This window comes from Moschus berezovskii, chromosome X, assembly GCF_049115385.1.
Source record: "Moschus berezovskii isolate FMDL1 chromosome X, NW_MosBer_1.0, whole genome shotgun sequence".
Classification (NCBI taxonomy): domain Eukaryota; kingdom Metazoa; phylum Chordata; class Mammalia; order Artiodactyla; family Moschidae; genus Moschus; species Moschus berezovskii.
In genome coordinates, this window is record NC_142488.1 from 108,275,905 (window position 1) to 108,294,959 (window position 19,055).

At 38.4% G+C, this 19,055-nt stretch overlaps 1 protein-coding gene across 5 annotated transcripts in view; it reads right to left on the reverse strand.

Moving 5' to 3' along the window:
• Positions 1-1,983: 1,983 nt before the first annotated feature.
• KLHL13 (kelch like family member 13) overlaps positions 1,984-19,055 on the reverse strand; it is a 203,215-nt gene continuing 186,143 nt past the window's right edge. For all 5 annotated transcript variants that reach the window (XM_055393967.2, XM_055393965.2, XM_055393962.2 and 2 more), the window contains 3 exons: positions 16,358-17,153; positions 6,101-6,214; positions 1,984-3,566 (listed from right to left, as the gene is read on the reverse strand). In XM_055393967.2, the coding sequence (XP_055249942.1) occupies positions 3,079-3,566; positions 6,101-6,214; positions 16,358-17,153 (1,398 nt within the window). In that variant the 3' untranslated portion in view covers positions 1,984-3,078. The remainder of the gene's footprint in view (positions 3,567-6,100; positions 6,215-16,357; positions 17,154-19,055) is intronic.

Consider the following 19,055-nt stretch of genomic DNA (forward strand, 5'->3'; position numbering starts at 1 on the left):
AGCTGTCAAACAGAATCTGTGTGCTTTGTTATTCCCTGTGGCAAACTGGGAACAAATCACGGACCCTATTTCCTCTTCTTTCTGGGCATGTGGCTGTCTATATTTTCCAGTTCCCTTTGGGCTTCTGTGTGGACACAAGACTGATTTCTGACCAGCAGAATGTGGGTTGCTGCTGCTAAGTCACTTCAGTCGTGTCCGACTCTGTGCGACCCCATAGACAGCAGCCCACCAGGCTCCCTTGTCCCTGGGATTCTCCAGGCAAGAACACTGGAGTGGGCTGCCATTTCCTTCTCCAATGTGTGAAAGTGAAAAGTGAAAGTGAAGTCGCTCAGTCACGTCAGACTCATAGCGATCCCATGGACTGCAGCCTACCAGGCTCCTCCATCCATGGGACTCTCCAGGCAAGAGTACTGGAGTGGCTTGCCATTGGGTAGACGTGATGTAAGCCTCTTTCAACCCAACACCCCTCATGCCTTCAATGCTCCATTTTTCTTCTGCTGACTGAATGGAGAGGATTCCGAGGACCCTTAGAGGAGAGTTGCCTGAGCAGGAAAACTCACACTGGACTCTGGTTGGACCTCAGTCTGTCTTGTACATGCTCCCACATGAGGGCAGTTGTTAACTCTGTGCAAATGGTTGAATCCATTCTGCTTATAAACAGAGAACTGAAAATATGTGACAAGTTACTGTGACTTAAGGAATAGAGACCTAGACTAGAGAACAAATGTATGGATACAAAGGGGGAAAGGGGTAGGGTTGGAGGAACTGGGAGACTGAGATTAGCACATACACTATCGATACTGTGTATAAAATAGATAACTGATGAGCACCTATTGTATAGCACAGGGAACTCTATTTAATGCACTGTGGTGACCTGAATGCAAAGGCAGCCAAAAAACAGGAGATATATGTATACATATAGCTGATTCACTTTGCTGTACAGTAGAAACTAACACATTATGAAGCAACTATACCCTGCTGCTGCTGCTGCTAAGTCACTTCAGTCGTGTCCGACTCTGTGTGACCCTAATGAAATCTAATTAGAAAAAAGAATAATCCTGCCAAAGAGGGTCTTTCAAATTCAAACCAGGCCTCTCCTAACGTTCAAAAGTACCACTGATGGGAAAATGGTTTTCTTTGTTATGATTAACTCAAGACAAAGGTAGTGACAGGGTACTACCAATTACCCACTGGTTAAGAACTTTGGTGATATTGGTTGGTCTGAAATAGCTCGAAATTTTTGGTTCAGATTTAACCTGGTCATTTGCAGATGAAGTAGGAAAAATCATACACATGGCCCTAACATAATGATGAAACAATAACCTACAAAAACTTTTTCTTTATACTCCTTGGTTGAGAACAAATCTCTTAGGTATTTTACATGATCCCTTCTTGTTAGACAAGATGGATATTCTAGAAAAGCAGGGAAACTGACCTCAGAAATTCCACTGCTCTTGTGGTTTAGACATATTACCCTGTGGGGATGGAGAGGCCAATAAGCATCTTCTACAAACTATTTTAAGTGAAAGTTGCTCAGTCATGTCTGACTCTTTATGACCCCATGGACTACACAGTCCATGGAATTCTCCAGGCCAGAATACTGGAGTGGGTAGCTTTTTCCTTCTCCAGGGGATCTTCTCAACCCAGGAATTGAACCCAGGTCTCCTGCATTGCAGACTATTTTGGGTTGGCCAAAAATTTCATTTGGGTTTTTCTGTTAGATGGTATGAAAAACTGAATGAACTTTTTGGTTAACCCAATAACTCCTCAAAAACAACCAACAAGGAGTTTTCACCAATGAAGCTGGACCTGGTCACATTCTTTCTTCCCTGAATGAAAAATATTAGTATTCAGTAATCCAAGATGTTCAGTACTCTTAAATTCTGATCATTTAGATCTTGGCACACTAAAAAAACAAAAAAGATATTTAATAAAAGGAAGTCAACTCTGACAATAATAGAATATCTCACACCAAAACGACATCAAATATTTTTTATTGAACAAAAAAGATAGAACATGGAAGTTGAATTCACTGAGCAAAAGCAGCTCACCAGGTAAAGCTGCTATATTGTGTGCTAAATAATCTTATGAACTGAGTATACAGAATACATATAATATGTAAGTTATCTCAACAGCAAAGGAGAAGGTGTAGATTACAGTTTTGGAGGGAAAAATCTGGTCAAATGACAAATTGAGTTGCTCAAAATTTCTAGCCCTTGTCCACCTAAATTCAGTATGATTCTACATATGTGCATTCAGTATGTGCATACTGAATTCCCATTTTAACCGAAGCTGCTTTTTGGAAGAAATTTAAAAGCATTTTTTTCGCATTAATTTGACGTTCTAGTCAATTTTTAAAAATTTCCTTTCTGACATATATGTGTGTATATATTTATACACACTTAAAAAACCCCAAACCCTTGTTTACAAGTTGAGGGGTCATGCTGTTTTTTTTAAAATTAAGATTGGTGAATTTCAACGATTATTTCTCCTGTGCATCTAAGAAATTTGATGTGTTTTCAATGCACTCCCACAGACAGGAGGGCTGACAGATATGTCAAAAATACTTTATGGAAAGAGGCAGGTAGCTCATGCGAGTTGGCAACCTTTTGCCTGGTGTCTCCTGTTGGAACTGGCTGTCTCCCTTTAACATCTCACAGTCAAAGATGAAAGGAAAACTTTTACTTTGAAGCCTAGTTAGCACAGTTGCACATTTACTATAATCCACCTTTTAACTTGGTTTATTGGGCTTTTCTAATGCAAGATGACAAATACCTTACACCCAGTACACAGCATCAAAAAGTACTGAAGAAACATCTTATAGACAATACTTTTTTTTTTCTTGTATGTTAAATATCAGCTTCTATGGGATACATTTCCAGAATGGTTTGTTACCACTTTATAAACACTCGAAGCCAAACAAACAGCACGAAGAACATCAATGTCTTTTTTCCAATATTTGTATCAATTACTGGAGGATAATCCTAACATACACTACTTAAGGGGAGCGGGCAAAAGAAGAGAATTCATGACACACTGCAAAGATAGGACTACAGCATCTTAGTTGCAGGGATGATCTTACGGTGCAGAAAGAGGGGACTCTCTAGAAGGTGATGGTGTGGTTTCTTCAGGTGGAAAAACCGTGAGTGTGCAAGCTCGGATGCCACCCAGGGACTCTGGGAGATCAAACACCTTATGCCATTCATCTTTATCTGGATCATATTTCTGCACGATCTCTACCATACAACGATTATTCCACGAATACCCACCAACCACGTAGATTTTATTTTCAAAGACAGCGACCCCAACATCACTCTGCCCTCTTAACATAGCAGCAATTGGGGTCCACTGGTCAAGGATCGGTGAGTAGTATTCACAGCTTAGGACGTCGTCATAATCACTGGTTCCTCTGAAGTGATTGCCGCCGATGACGTAGAGCCTTTCTCCCACGGTGCACATGCAATGCAGGCCTCTGACAGTGGTCATCGGTGCCTTCTGGATCCATTTGTCAGTATCAGGGTCAAAGCACATGAGCTCCTTTTGGAAAGTGTCATGAGTAATTCCTCCTAAAGAATGAAAATTACAGGTGGGAGGTAAACAGATTAATGTGAAAATGCAAAAGTTAATAGAAGGCTCTCTGTCACAGATAATTAACTTCTAGCCACATATTATAACATTTTAGAGTTTATCAAGTGTGTTCTTATACATGTCTGCCCGCTATAACCTCTTTCTCTGGATTAAAAATAAAGGAAATAATATTTTCATCTCCTTAAAGAACAAAAGTGTAGCTTATATTATTGTAATGACTTTCTCAAACAGAAACCCAAGGGATTTAAGAGGCTTTACAGAACGAAAATATATTTTGGCCACTTTTTGAGTTGGGTTTACAGTAAATCCCAACTATAAAGCATCATTTACTCCTGCTGCTCTTTAAATGCTAGGTGTTCCCTTCCTCATTTGTCAAATAAGAATGGCCACTTTAGTTCTCACATTAGGATTTTGACTATGAATTGAAATAAATAACAATGCTTTGGAAAAGTGGAAAGTGTTATGCAACTATACAGGCTTATATGAATATTCAGAACTGTTTTTGTAGACTTTAGGGTGAGGATGGGTAATGTCCTCTCTTAAAAAGTTAAAGAATTAGAATGCTGAATATACCTGGAATTTTGTATGTACAGTGATTTGTTGCTGATCTATTGAGTCCATATCATCTACAAAACATTTTTAGATCATATTTCAATCAGTCTGTACAATGAAAATATCAAACTATGTGTTCTGAAAACTAAACTAAGCTTCAGCCACATCATTCAAAGCTCTACTATCTGGGGGTGAGATGGCCATCACTAGGTTGTTGTTTTTTTTTTTTTTTCTGCTTTTCTATATTTTTTTCTGTACTTCACTGAGTTCCCAGCGAGCAAAACAGTGCTCTTTGGTTTGAAAATCAGCTGTGGTTTCCAGCCTACTCTTGACTGGGAAGGTCATTTGTGCAATATATGCTAGTTATGCCAAAGCACCACTAGAACAATTCAAATGTCATTTTTTCCCACCAGAGGACTTGCAGCTCTCATTATAAGAGCATAGCAGCCACACACATAAAATAGGTACATGGTGGAAATCATTGATTAGCGGAACATATGATTTCCTGGAAAGCTCTTTCAATATAAGACGTCCTATAGTTTGCTCATAAATTTCACACCAGAAACCTGCCAATCACACACTAAAGGCCTTTCACTGATCCTTCTTGATTACAGATTTCATTAAGGCAGCGTTCAGAGACTCAGAACACAAACATCACCTTAATGCCTTTGTTCTCTAATAATGTAGCTGCTGGCTTGGCATTGGCCGACCTTCAAAAGAGGGAAAATTGTCAGAGGCAGACTCTGTCAGGGCCAAATGGTAAGAACCTAACAGAGTCAAATCTAAATACCGGAAGTGAACATTACATTAAAATAGGACTCGTTTCTACATTCTACATAAGGATGATTTGAACACTAACAGTTTGTGTTACTGTGACACTGAGCCAACTGTAGTCTTTTCAGAATTTTTTATTAGAAAATTATATGTGAATGTAGCCAAAATACAGCTAATCAGCACAGAATTATTTATGCAATGACACCACAGTAGAATCCAATATAATACTCAGGACAAGAGAAACATGTTATGGGTTGCACTAAATTAGGTCTTCCCTCATGACTCGGTCAGTAAAGAGTCTGCCTGCAATGCGGGAGACCTGGGTTCAATTCCTGGGTTGGGAAGATCCCCTGGAGAAGGAAATGGCAACCCACTCCAGTATTCTTGCCTGGAGAATTACATGGACAGAGGAGCCTGGTGGGCTACAGTCCATAGGGTCACAAAGAGTCAGACACAACTGAGCGACTAACACAAATGAGAGAATGAACATTATTATGCATTATATGTATATTGGAAGCAAATTTGATGCACAGTAGAGCTTATATGTTATAATGATATATTTCCTCATGGAGTTTAGCTGAATTCTAAATAGAAATGAATTAATGGTTGTTATAGAGACTATGAATGGTGGTTATTAGACTGTTAGACTAAGGGGGCTGAAAGGCAAGTTGGAGAAGCTGAAAGCTTTCCAATTTCTTCTAAGTATTACAGCAGGATTGGTTGGCTGCTAGTCTTATATTGAAACATGTATATTATCACATGTGAAACGAATCACCAGTCCAGATTTGACATATGATACAGGATGCTCGGGGCTGGTGCATGGGGATGACCCAGAGGGAGGATAAGGGGAGGAGGGAGGTGGGAGGGGGGGTTCAGGAAGGGGAACTCATGTACACCCGGGGCGGATTCATGTCAATGTATGGCAAAACCAACAAATATAATATTGTAAAATAATTAGCCTCCAATAAAAAATTTAAAAAAAGGAAAAAAAAAAACAAAGAAGGATGCTGGTAAAAAAATAAAAATAAAATACCAAAGTCATTTACATACAAATGTACACAAAAATACATTCTAAAAGCTACAAATTATATTTTGATTATCCAGTTCCTGGATTAACAGTATATGGAAAGATGGCAACATAGCTAAAAATCTATGTATTATATGAATTGCATTTGCAATTATTTACCTGATATATACATTATGCCTCCATACACAGTTCCAGCATGGCCATAGTGGGGTTCACTCATTTTGGCAACATAGGTCCATTCATTTGTTCTTGGATTGTAACATTCTACTGTAGCTGTTGTTTAAAAAATAACAAGGTAGAATGAACGGATTTTAAAATATGATGTATAATTTCAAATTTAGCAATAAATTATTTTTCCCTTAGGTGGAACAATAATAATATCCCCATAACTGAAATATTTCTATTTAGGTATGAAATATTCTTGGAGTCAAATATTAATTATTGAGATTTTGCAATTAATATGAATCGTTAATATATTGAGACATGTTACATCAGACTAGCTATTTAATGAAATAATATAACACACTTCTGTCACTAGAGAGATCACTAGACTCTCTTTTCTTCTAGGATCTTGTTACATCTTTATAATTTGACACTTCTTCCATTTCTTTGCTCTAAATATGTGGGAAGAAAAGATGAAAAAAATTACAAGGAAGAAAAACACTTTGATTCTATATGATACACCATATAGGAAACAAAGGCTAACAGATATGAAGCAAAAGTATAAGTTGATAATGAAATTATGCATACTGCCTGGTGTATGTTTTGATGCTTATTGCTTTACTTCATATCAAGACTACAAAATGGACACTGACAATAATTTTTCAGTATTTATACATTAAAGCCAATAGTTTACCACTGTAGCCAGTACTGCTCTTAACTTGAAGATGACTGGAAGCATAATAAAATTTTTATTAGGGGTACTTCCTCTCAGCAATAAATTTTCATCCTTAACATACAGTATTTGAGAAGTGACCTCAACTTATTTAACTATCAATCTGACATCAAGACTAGAAACAATGACAGTCCAGACAGACAGAAAATGTAATATTTTTTAAAAGGCAGAATAGAGATGTTAGGAGGTCTCTGGTCAACAGCACAAAATTAGGACTGACTTGAAAAGTTTATACTATTTATTGCAGATGCTGCCCAACCCTACTGCTTGTCTCCACTAACCCTGCTTTTTTCTTACTAACAGAACTACAACACTGCTCAGGAAAGCACTGTGCCAAACTCAAAATTCAAATCTGCAGGTTCCTGCAGGTCCTGTGAAGCTGGAATTGATGGCATGACATATTTGTAGGCAATGGAATGCAAGCAGGAGGATACAAAGTGGGGCTATTTGATCAAGTTACTGGAATAAAACTTGGCTCAGTTCAGTTCAGTTCAGTCGCTCAGTCGTGTCCGACTCTCCGTGACCCCATGAATCACAGCACGCCAGGCCTCCCTGTCCATCACCAACTCCCGGAGTTCACTCAAACTCATGTCCACAGAGTCGGTGATGCCATCCAGCCATCTCATTCTCTAGCGTGCCCTTCTCCTCCCGCCCCCAACCTTTCCTAGCATCAGAGTCTTTTCCAGTGAGTCAACTCGTCGCATGAGGTGGCCAAAGTATTGCAGTTTCAGCTTTAGCATCAGTCCTTCCAATGAACACCCAGGATTGATCTCCTTTAGAATGCACTGGTTGGATCTCCTTGCAGTACAAGGGACTCTCAAGAGTCTTCTCCAACACCACAGTTATAAAGCAGCAATTCTTCGGCGATCAGCTTTCTTCATAGCTTATTTTTTTGGGCTCCAAAATCACTGCAGATGCTGATTGCAGCCATGAAATTAAAAGACGCTTACTCCTTGGAAGGAAAGTTATGACCAACCTTGATAGTATATTAAAAAGCAGAGACATTACTTTGCCAACCAAGGTCCGTCTAGTCAAGGCTATGGTTTTTCCCGTGGTCATGTACAGATGTGAGAGTTGGACTGTGAAGAAAACTTGGCTACTTGCAACCAAATGCAATCCTAATTGATAAGTCATCCTTTGAACAAGTTTTCCTATTTAAAAAATAATAGTACTGTGAGAACAGGCAAAACTAGAGACAGATTGAAGAGATTAATTTTCTCTTTTCAATAATTTCATCAAATTCACTACACAAACTATTTACTTCTCCTCTAACAAAACCTATATTATACCACTTCTTATATCCCATTCAGTTCAATCGCTCAGTCGTGTCCGACTCTTTGCGACCCCAAGAATCACAGCACGCCAGGCCTCCCTGTCCATCACCAACTCCCGGAGTTCACTCAAACTCATGTCCATTGAGTCGGTGATGCCATCCAGCCATCTCATTCTCTGTCGTCCCCCTCTCTTCCCGCCCCCAATCCTTCCCAGCATAAGACTCTTTTCCAGTGAGTCAACTCATCGCATGAGGTGGCCAAAGTATTGGAGTTTCAGCTTTAGCATCAGTCCTTCCAATGAACACCCAGGACTGATCTCCTTTAGAATGGACTAGTTGGCTCTCCTTGCAGTCCAAGGGACTCTCAAGGGTCTTCTCCAGCACCACAGTTCAAAAGCATCAATTCTTCAGCGATCAGCTTTCTTCACAGTCCAACTCTCACATCCATACATGTGATGTATGGATCCCATTACTGATTTCCTTTTCTACTTTAGTTTTGAATTTTCAGTTTTATTTCAAAGGTTTTTACTTTTCTTTCTTTTTTTTTTTAATCTCTTGTTAGTTTTGTTCATTGCTTTGGGCTTGGACCCTTACCAACTCTATTTTTTCTAAATCTTTCCATCAGGTAGCAACATTCCAGAAAATCTTTCCCCAAAATAAGGTCTATTGCCACGATGAATGACAAGCTAAAACTGCTCTAATACTGTTTGTGATTATTTTCAATCACTTGATGTCTTCTTGAGTGTTCAGTTCCATTTGCCTTCAGCATGGCTTTCACCTAACTGACAAAACAGAATCCTACAGAATGTATATCATTAGCACCCTCTTTACACTTATAGTGGATCTACTGTATTGACTGGCATCAGCAAAGCAGTTAATAGTAGGGTTTTATTTGATAAAGGGATATAGTCTAATCACACATCCTATCAGTAAAGGGGTTTTAATGACTTCTGGACATCATCTTTGCCATCCATTTGATGTCAAAGGATAGGTTTTATTATAGCTTCATACTTTTCTTAATGAAGAATTCTGTCTTGAACTTTGAAATTTCTAGACTGTTACAGTCTTTCCTTATGTCTAATTCAATCTATTATGAAGTAGTTTCCATTAGTTTCCTCTTATTTTTTACAGAGGAGCTAGAAGTTGAATAGCTATTCACTCTTCATGATTATTAAAATCTTCCTACGTAGAAAGATAATGCTATTCTTCTATCAGTGAGTTAACTGCATTTTTTTTCTTTTTTGGGTAATCGGGGTTATAAGACTCCATCTGTACTTTCTCATATAGGAGCCCTTTAAGGGTAAGATGGTTATTAAGCACCAATAACACAACAAGTATATAATAGTTCATCATCCCTAAATTGCCTTAGTCCCTGTGGGGTCTCTGGGTCCTGGTGAGTATAAGATATGTTTGCGCCCTCTGAGTATCTCTGGCAGGTATGAAGTTTGATTCTAAATGCAATTCCGCCCCTCCTACTGTCTTGCTGGGGCTTCTCCTTTGATCAGACTTAAATTGAAGAAAGTAGGGAAAACCACTAGACCATTCAGGTATGACCTAAATCAAATCCCTTACGATTATACAGTGGAGGTGACAAATAGATTCAAGGGATTAGAACTGATAGAGTGCATGAAGAACTATGGACAAAGATTCGTGACACTGTACAGGAGACAGTGATCAAGACCGTCCCCAAGAAAAAGAAATGCAAAAAGGCAATATGGTTGTCTGAGGAGGCCTTATATATAGCTATGAAAGGAAGAGACGCACAACGTAAAGGAGAAAAGGAAAGATATACCCATCTGAATGCAGAGTTTCAAACAATAGAAAGGAGAGATAAGAAAGCCTTCCTCAGCGATCAATGCAAAGAAATAGAGGGAAACCATAGAATAGGAAAGACAAGAGATCTCTTCAAGAAAATTAGAGATACTAAGGGAACTTTTCATGCAAAGACGGGCTCAATAAAGGACAGAAATAGTATAGACCTAACAGAATCAGAAGATATTAAGAAGAGGTGGCAAGAATACAAAAAAGATCTTCACGACCCAGATAATCACGATGGTGTGATCACTCACCTAGAGCCAGACATCCTGGAATGTGAAGTCAAGTGGGCCTTAGGAAGCATCACTAAGAACAAAGCTAGTGGAAGTGATGAAATTCCAGTTGAGCTATTTCAAATACTGAAAGATGATGCTGTGAAAGTGCAGCACTCAATATGCCAGCAAATTTGGAAAACTCAGCAGTGGCCACAGGACTGGAAAAGGTCAGTTTTCATTCCAATCCCAAAGAAAGGCAATGCCAAAGAATGCTCAAACTACTGCACAAATGTACTCATCTCACATGCTAGCAAAGTAATGCTCAAAATTCTCTAAGCCAGGCTTCAACAGTACGTTAAATGAGAACTTTCAGATGTTCAAGCTGGATTTAGAAAAGGCAGAGGAACCAGAGATCAAATTGCCAACATCCGTTGGATCAAAATATTAAGAGAGTTCCAGAAAAACATCTACTTTTGCTTTATTGACTATTCCAAAGCTTTTGACTGTGTGGATCACAACAAACTGTAGAAAATTCTGAAAGAGATGGGAATACCAGACCACCTGACCTGCCTCCTGAGAAATCTGTATGCAGGTCAAGAAGCACCACTTAGAACTGGACATGGAACAACAGACTGGTTTCAAATCGGGAAAGGAGTACGTCAAGGCTGTATCTTGTCACCCTGCTTATTTAACTTATATGCAGAGTACATCATGAGAAATGCTGGGCTGGATGAAGCACAAACTGGAATCAAGATTGCTGGGAGAAATATCAATAACCTCGGATATGCAGATGACACCACCCTTATGGCAGAAAGCGAAGAAGAACTAAAGAGCCTCTTGATGAAAGTGAAAGAGGAGATTGAAAAAGTTGGCTTAAAGCTCAACATTCAGAAAACAAAGATGATGGCATCTGGTCCCATCATTTCATGGCAAATAGATGGGGAAACAGTGGAAACAGTGGCTGACTTTATATTTTTGGGCTCCAAAATCACTGCAGATGGTGACTGTAGCCATGAAATTAAAAGACGCTTACTCCTTGGAAGGAAAGTTATGACCAACCTAGACAGCATATTAAAAAGCAGAGCTATTACTTTGCCCACAAAGGTCCGTCTAGTCAAGGCTATGGTTTTTCCAGTGGTCATGTATGGATGTGAGAGTTGGACTATAAAGAAAGCTGAGCCCTGAAGAATCGATACTTTTGAACTGAGATGTTGGAGAAGACTCTTGAGAGTACCTTGGACAGCAAGGAGATCCAACCAGTCCATTCTAAAGGAAATCAGTCCTGAATATTCATTGAAAGGACTGATGTTGAAGCTGAAACTCCAATACTTTGGCCACCTGATGCAAAGAACTGACTTATTGGAAAAGATCCTGATGCTGGGAAAGATTGAAGGCGGGAGGAGAAGGGGACGACAGAGGATGAGATGGCTGGATGGCATCACCGACTCAATGAACATGAGTTTGAATGAACTCCGGGAGTTGGTGATAGACAGGGAGGCCTGGCATGCTACAGTCCATGGGGTCACAAAGAGTCAGACATGACTCAGCAACTAAATTGAACTGATCCCTAAATTTATCTTCTTTCAGCTAGATAACCCATTTCCTTTAGCTTTTCCCATCTTTTAATCCTTACTGTCAACCTTTGGCTTTCTCCAGGTAGGACTGTTATTGTCATTAGTAAAATCAACATATTGTTTTAAAATAGAATACATCTAATTGACAAGTGTATATTCATATCCTTATTTCTATTTTCCATATTTACAAAGCAACAAGATGTTAGTGCCAACCACATTGATGGGGGAGGGGACAAGGGATGAGCAAGCAAAGAGCTGGAGCCACAGAGCAGTGAGTCCATCACAGTCATGACAGGTGGGAATGGTAATGAGGTTTGGGAAAATCTAGAACAGGAAAGATCAGGCAAAGTACAGCCTGTAAGCCAAATCCAGCATGTCATCTGCTTTTGTATGGCCTACAAGATGAAAATATATGAATTGCTTTCACATTTTTAAATAGCTGGAAAAAAATGAAGGAAAAATATTTTGTGAAATATGAAAATTATATGGGATTCAAATTTCTGTGTTCATACATAAAGCTTTATTGGAACACAACTTCACTCATTTGTTTATAAACAAACTGTCTATAGTTGCTTTCACAATACAATGGCTGAGCTGATTAGTTGTGACAGAAATCCTATAGCCTGGAAAGTCAAAATGATTTCCTTCCTGGCACTGTATTGTCTATTCTAGAGAATCATCTTCAGTAGTCTGGTGGCCTGGTATGTAAATTAGAGATCCTCTCTAATTTAAGAAATTCAGTTAGGTTGGTTGTTTCACGTATCTCAGGGATGCTGATTTTCTCAGGTGATTCCACTGGAGTTCAGAATTTACTTGTTCTTTGAGATTAGGAAAGAGATTAGTCCTGAAGAAAATTATTTGCATAATGAGGGCTCTCAGAAAGCGGGGATGGTCTCTAGAATCCTAGAGTGCCAGTTAGTAATATGTCACTTAATAAAGAAACTGCAAATCTATTAAGGGATATGGAGGTAATTTTCAGTAATTTTATTGTGTATTTATTTGGAAAAATTTAACACAGGGTTACTTCACTATTTGGAACTCTGACTTATTAATATTTAACTGCAGTGAAAGATACCTGAGCTGTCATATTTCTCCTCAATACAGAAAACTTCAATGGAAGATTGATTTCTTATATGACGCAATTTTGAAAGATACCAGAAATAACTGACTCCTTTTTCTCTTAAGTGACAGCTACTCTAAGCTTTCCCCAGTTTCCCATTGTACCCGAAGTCAAAAGAAAGTAGCATTTCTAAGGAATTATATTTTAGCAATAAATCAGGCTCACACACACTAATATTATTGTTTGATGTACTATGGGCTTGGGTCCATACACTCCATGGCAAGATTTTAAAAGGCCAAATCTACTTAAATGATCTAAAATGTCTTGTAGATGCTGCCACTGTCTTCTTTTCATCATTATATAGAGGCAGTGGTTATTGTGTGTATAAAGAATAAATGATGTACTGATACTAATGAACCGGTTAAACTGTGAAATGATTGTCCTATCAACTCATTTTTCCTGACACCCATTCCTATCCCCTTCTCTATTTACACTGACATATGAATATGTCAACATAATCAGTTAAGGTGGGAATATTAAGTTATTACAACAGATGTTAGATTGGAGTGGAGGGAGGGGGTTTCCACTCTGTAATCCTGCTTACAGAGCAGGATTGAAGGCAAAAGCAGAAGGGGACGACAGAGGACGAGATAGTTGGATGGCATCACCGACTCAATGGACATGGGTTTGAGTAAACTCCGGGAGTTGGTGATGGACAGGGGGGCCTGGCATGCTGCAGTCCATGGGGTCGCAAAGTGTCAGACACGACTGAGTGACACAGCAGGAGAACACACTGATAATGTTTCTCTGGACGGTTAAACTGGGTTTGCTCACCTCAACAATACAGAATGTAACGAGATGCATCTGTCTACTTCTTACTTCCACGTGGGTATAAAATAGGGGGAACTCAAAGGTGTGAGGTGAGCCAGAAAAAAAAAAAATGAAGCTTCTTGCTATTTGGTTTTATGTAATGGCTCTTGGGCCTGAAGACTCTCCTGGAATCAAGACTCTCAACTGAAGTGTACCTAATAAGTCAATCACATGATTTTTTAAAAAAACTTCCCATATATTTTAACTTAAAATACGTACCATAGGGACTTCCCTGGTGATCCAGAGGTTAAGCCTCTGCGTTCCCAATGCAGGAGTCATGGATTTGATCCCTGGTCAGGGAACTAAGATTTTATATGCTTGTGGCACAGCCAAAAACAATTAAAACAATATGTAACACAGAATGGATTTGCTGGGTATGCTAATTTTAAGGAAGCAATCCTTTTCTACAAAAGTTTAGTCACTTCTAGATTCTAGGAGATAATTTCTTCAAAGGAAAAGAAATACCAAGTAGTTGGCCTCAATGGAATTATAGTTGTCTTTTGATAATGAGGGTTTGTATCCATAGTATAATCATACATCCCTTTATTAAAATGCAGTTGATGAATTAAGATGAAAGTGGACCTATATTTATCATCTAGAGTGGAGAGTATTCTTTTTAGAAAATGTAAATCATTATCCTTAGGTTTAAGCTCTGGGTGATTGTGTTTTAAGTCTATAAATTTATAAATTAGTTATAATTTTAGGACTTGCACGTGAAAAGCATGATTCTCTTGTATCCTGTAAGTTTCAAACTGAAACACAGAATACTGTTTTTAATAAGAGATGAAGGAGATGATTTCTGAAGGGCAAGGAAGCCAGTCACTTGCCCAACAAGGTAGTCTACTCGTTCCCAATTGAGTATAATGTGGGAAGAACTCAAACAGGGTGAGGATTAAGTCAGAAGAAGGAAGCCTCTAGCACCTTAGTCTTATGTAATGACTCTCCTTGGCCTGAAGATGATAAATTCTCAGAAGAGTAAGGCCTCTAATTAATATTAGGAAAAATATATTGAAGACTTAATAGTTGCCTATTAACAGGGGTGTGAAAACATCACCAAGCAAGCAGCGACTGAAAACTGGAGCTATTTCCTTAGAGAAAAGAAGTTTCAAAATGGCCACTGATTGAGGGGTTTGATGACCTATAAATTGTAAACTTGTAAAGATTATTTTATATAAGTGGTTTTTCTAAGAAAGTGCCAAGTCACCACTTGCCTCTTCTGCTTATTTTATGATACCATAAATTTGAAAGAGTATAATAACATGTAAATAATGTGGGTGGGTTGACTGAGGAAAGGACAGTTCTCCCCAAAGGGTATTCATGTGTCAAGTGCTTTTAGAAGTCTGATTATTAAAATACACTGGAAAACCTGTCTGCTTCATGATTCTGAAAGCTAGTCCAACAATCTGGGAAGTCTGGCCTTAGAAGAAATATCATTTTGACAACAAAGGAAAAAAAAAACATGGGTAGAAAACATCAGTAACAGTAAGACCATGTCACTGACAAGAAAGAGCTTGATAAGCTGAAAAGGATAAGAGCTGAGAGCAGATCTTTTTATCCCCAACAAATAGCTTATTTTCAAATCCACTAGACCACAGAGGATGAGATGGCTGGATGGCATCACTGACTCAATGGACATGGGTTTGGGTAAACTCCGGGAGCTGGTGATGGACAGGGAGGCCTGGCGTGCTGCGGTCCATGGGGTCACAAAGAGTCAGACACGGCTGAGTGACTGAACTGAACTGAGACCACCTTTTACTTTTTAGAATACTGAAGAAAAAGATTCTGATAATTACTCTGAATTTATCCAGAGCCAATGCCAATATCTTAAACTTCCCCAGGCTTATGGAGCCTGGAATACTGGTCAACTCCAAGGACTCTATTTAGAACAGAGAATAAAGGAAGATGGGTGAAAAAAAGACCAAACAATGATGGTAATGACAGATATGTAAAACCTGATATAAAATGAGATCTTCCCGACTTCTTTTTGGACAGCTACCTTATTAGGTATACTAAAATAACAAAATTAGTGTTAATTTACATAGCCAAAGTATTGGTCTCTGTTATTGATCTAAGATCAGTGACTGATTTTAGATTAGGAAGATCAAGAAGGGGCCATCAAATAATCAAGTTTACCAGCTCAGTTTACAGTGGAGAAAACTGTTTGGTATTTCACCAAGAGAGAAGGAGTTTTGAGACTAATAGTTATATATAATACTCATGGTAAATAAAGTCTGGATAATATTGAACTTTGAACATTTAGTAGATAATCATCTTACTGTGTGGCCTAGGATAGGTAACAGATTACATAAAAGGACCAACTATAGAAGTCAGTTCTCTGTAAGGAAGGATTTTAACCTGTTCACCGAAATATTCTGTGGGCTTTTAAAAATGGAAAATGAGGAAACATGTCAAAGTTCTGTCCAAGATTCCATTAGAATTTAAATTAGCAGAATATGCTTTTCAGTTAAACTTTTACGATGAAAACCATGGATACTGTACCAGTAAAATATTCTGCCACATATTGACATATTTGTAGTGTGGCCAACAATATAGGCTCAGATAGTCTCTGACATTTTCTAAGAAAAACAGTTTAAAATAAAATTCTGGCTACATCTGTCGGTCTTTGATGTTGTAACACTGCTTATTTTATGATCTGACTAGAGTCTGGGGGAAAGAAATTAGTCTTTGTGCTCAATAGACATAGACACACTTACGCAGTTCACCAGCTGCATTTCGTCCGCCAACTGCATACAGGTATCCTTTGAGGGCACTGAGGTGGAAGAAGGTGCGCTTTTCATTTAGAGACGCAACTTGCATCCACTTATTGTATCGTGGATCAAATCTGAAGACTGTATCAACTGCCGTTTTTCCTTTTGTGTCATAATTGCTCTGTCCTCCAACAACGTAGAGGAAATTTCCAATGACGGCAATGCCATGCTGGTACCTTGGGGCATCCATGGGGGCTAAGGACTTCCACTCATGGGCCTTTTCATCATACATGCGCAATTCCTTGCTGACAACCAGCTGCTGCCTCAGCACTCCTCCTAGGGTAACCAAATGAGTGGTGTCAGACCGAATGGCAGTCCTGTCTGACTGCATCACTGGCTGCATATATGGCATCATTTGGTAATTGCTGGCTTCCAAAAGGAGATTCACACACGTATTATCAGTTCTCATGAAATCCACGGTTTGCACGTAATTAATGAGCTCCTGCGGTGTCATCAGTGGAAATCGTATGTTCTTCATTAACTTTGCAGCAAAGTCCATCCGAGGCTCTTCCAGGTGTAGCCAGCGACAGGTAGCCTTAAAGAGCTCAAGTTCAGTGCAATGCTTAAGGCTATTACTGGAAAGCACGAAGGCAAGACGTTCAAAAGGGAGTTTCAAGAACTCCCCAGTGCTCAGCAACGCAGGAAAATTCTTCAAGACGAAACTGTTAACATATTTATCCACTTCTGTCAGGTTGTAGGTGTTGGCAATCCGCCCAACTTCGACACAATTATCTAAAGTGACCTATTAAGCCGATCCAAAAAAGAATAATAATTAAAACCCAACTACTTTCATGGCACTGATACCTGGATATATAAATACCTGCTCTAGAATAAGAGTAAATATGCTCTTTACTGTCCATATAGAGGAAAATTAAGATTCTTTTCTCCACATATTAACTATTTAAAGAGAATTCACAAACCACTCTTACCTAATCCAATAGAAAGGAGACTAAAACAAAATGCTTGTTCAGAGTCAGAGATGGAAAGTTACTCTAAGAAACAATGGTATAACTTGACTATGGCCAACATAATTATTTTCTTTCCTCAAAAATGTGTCCTCACCACTACCCTGCAAATACTAAGAAAGTTCTGGCCAGATGGAAGTTCTGCAAAAATAGAAAGCTATTCTATAATTAATCATCTCAATTCACTTTTCAGTCATGATTCTTAAAAGCAACTCAGCTTGTAGATCCACAAACAGAAAAGCTCTAGTACCTGATCCCTAAATTTCTCTTTCATGTCAACAGGCATCATTCATCACTATCATTCATTTTGATTCCTTCAAAAGTTATAGATTATAGTGAAGATAATTTAATAAGGCCATTATTCCTAGGGTAAATTTATTTTCCATATTATTTATGTAGAAACAGAAACAAGGGAATCACTTTCTTGAGGAACGGAATGGGTGTTTTTGCATCAAATTATTCATGTAGTTTAGTTTCCAGTAAGCATGCTGATGGCTGGCACCACAGTTCTCCTTAGCTACTCTCTTACTCTCAGCATACTCCAGCACTGCCTGGAGTCCACGCCAGCCCCTCAAAGCACCCCAGCACAGAGTAAAATACACTAAAAGCAGAAGTCATGAAAAGGAGGGATGCTATGGAGAGGCCCATCTTTGGCAGGAAGTCTTTTCAATGTTCTAAGGGCTAATTAGTCAAAAGTGAAAATTAGGAAAATCATATCAGCAAATATGTAAAGCATAAATCATAAAAACAAGCCTGTCATACAAATCTCTTTGTGACTGTATGTATGTGTGTGTGTGTATGTACAAACACAGAGACAAGTCACAGGCAAAGGACTCATAGGTTTTTTTTGCTTAATTTTGTCAAGGTGTGTGTTCACAAATGTCACATAAAGCTCACTGATGCCACTGTATTGTTTACCGACTGGCAGATGGTTAAGAGAAAATTGGTTAATCCTTCTATCATCTTGTTACTGAAAAGCTAAAATGAGATGAAAATCATGACTCCTCTGCATAAAGTCACAGCCCAGTTATGACATAATACCACTGAAAGTTTGAAGGCCAACACATACACACACATGTTGCTATTTTCATAGATTATTACTCAAGAAGAATTTGAACTCTTTTAGGCACTGATTTGCTGCACAAAAATCATCAACTTAAAATAGTTATTATACTTAATACCTATGTATTTAAAAATACCTAAAATAAATTGTAACACAGGAGGACTAGGAAAAATAAATGAACAACTTATGGGCCTTTTCAAACACACAGTTTAATACTATTTGATAACTTGGTTAATAAAAAGTACACTTTAATCCACTTTTAGGGGTGGCAGGTTGGTGTCTGACACAATTTTAAACTTGCATAAATAAAGTTACTATTAATACCTCATTGCCCAAATCACCCCAGGTGGAAGGGATTCCTGTTTGGGGTAATAGACCTACTTTATGGGGTAAGACATAGTCCTTCCCCAAAGCAAGAGTAATTTTCATTTTTGAAGATGTTTGCTAATATAGATAAGAAAACATTGATGAAAGCACAAATATATTTCCTGAGTATGCAGATTCTTATCATCACTGATATGACTGATTACAAATAAAAAAATTAAAACAACAAAAACTATATTTTAAATGGGCAAAATAATAGCATTGGCTGTTAGTCACCAAAATTAATTCTAAA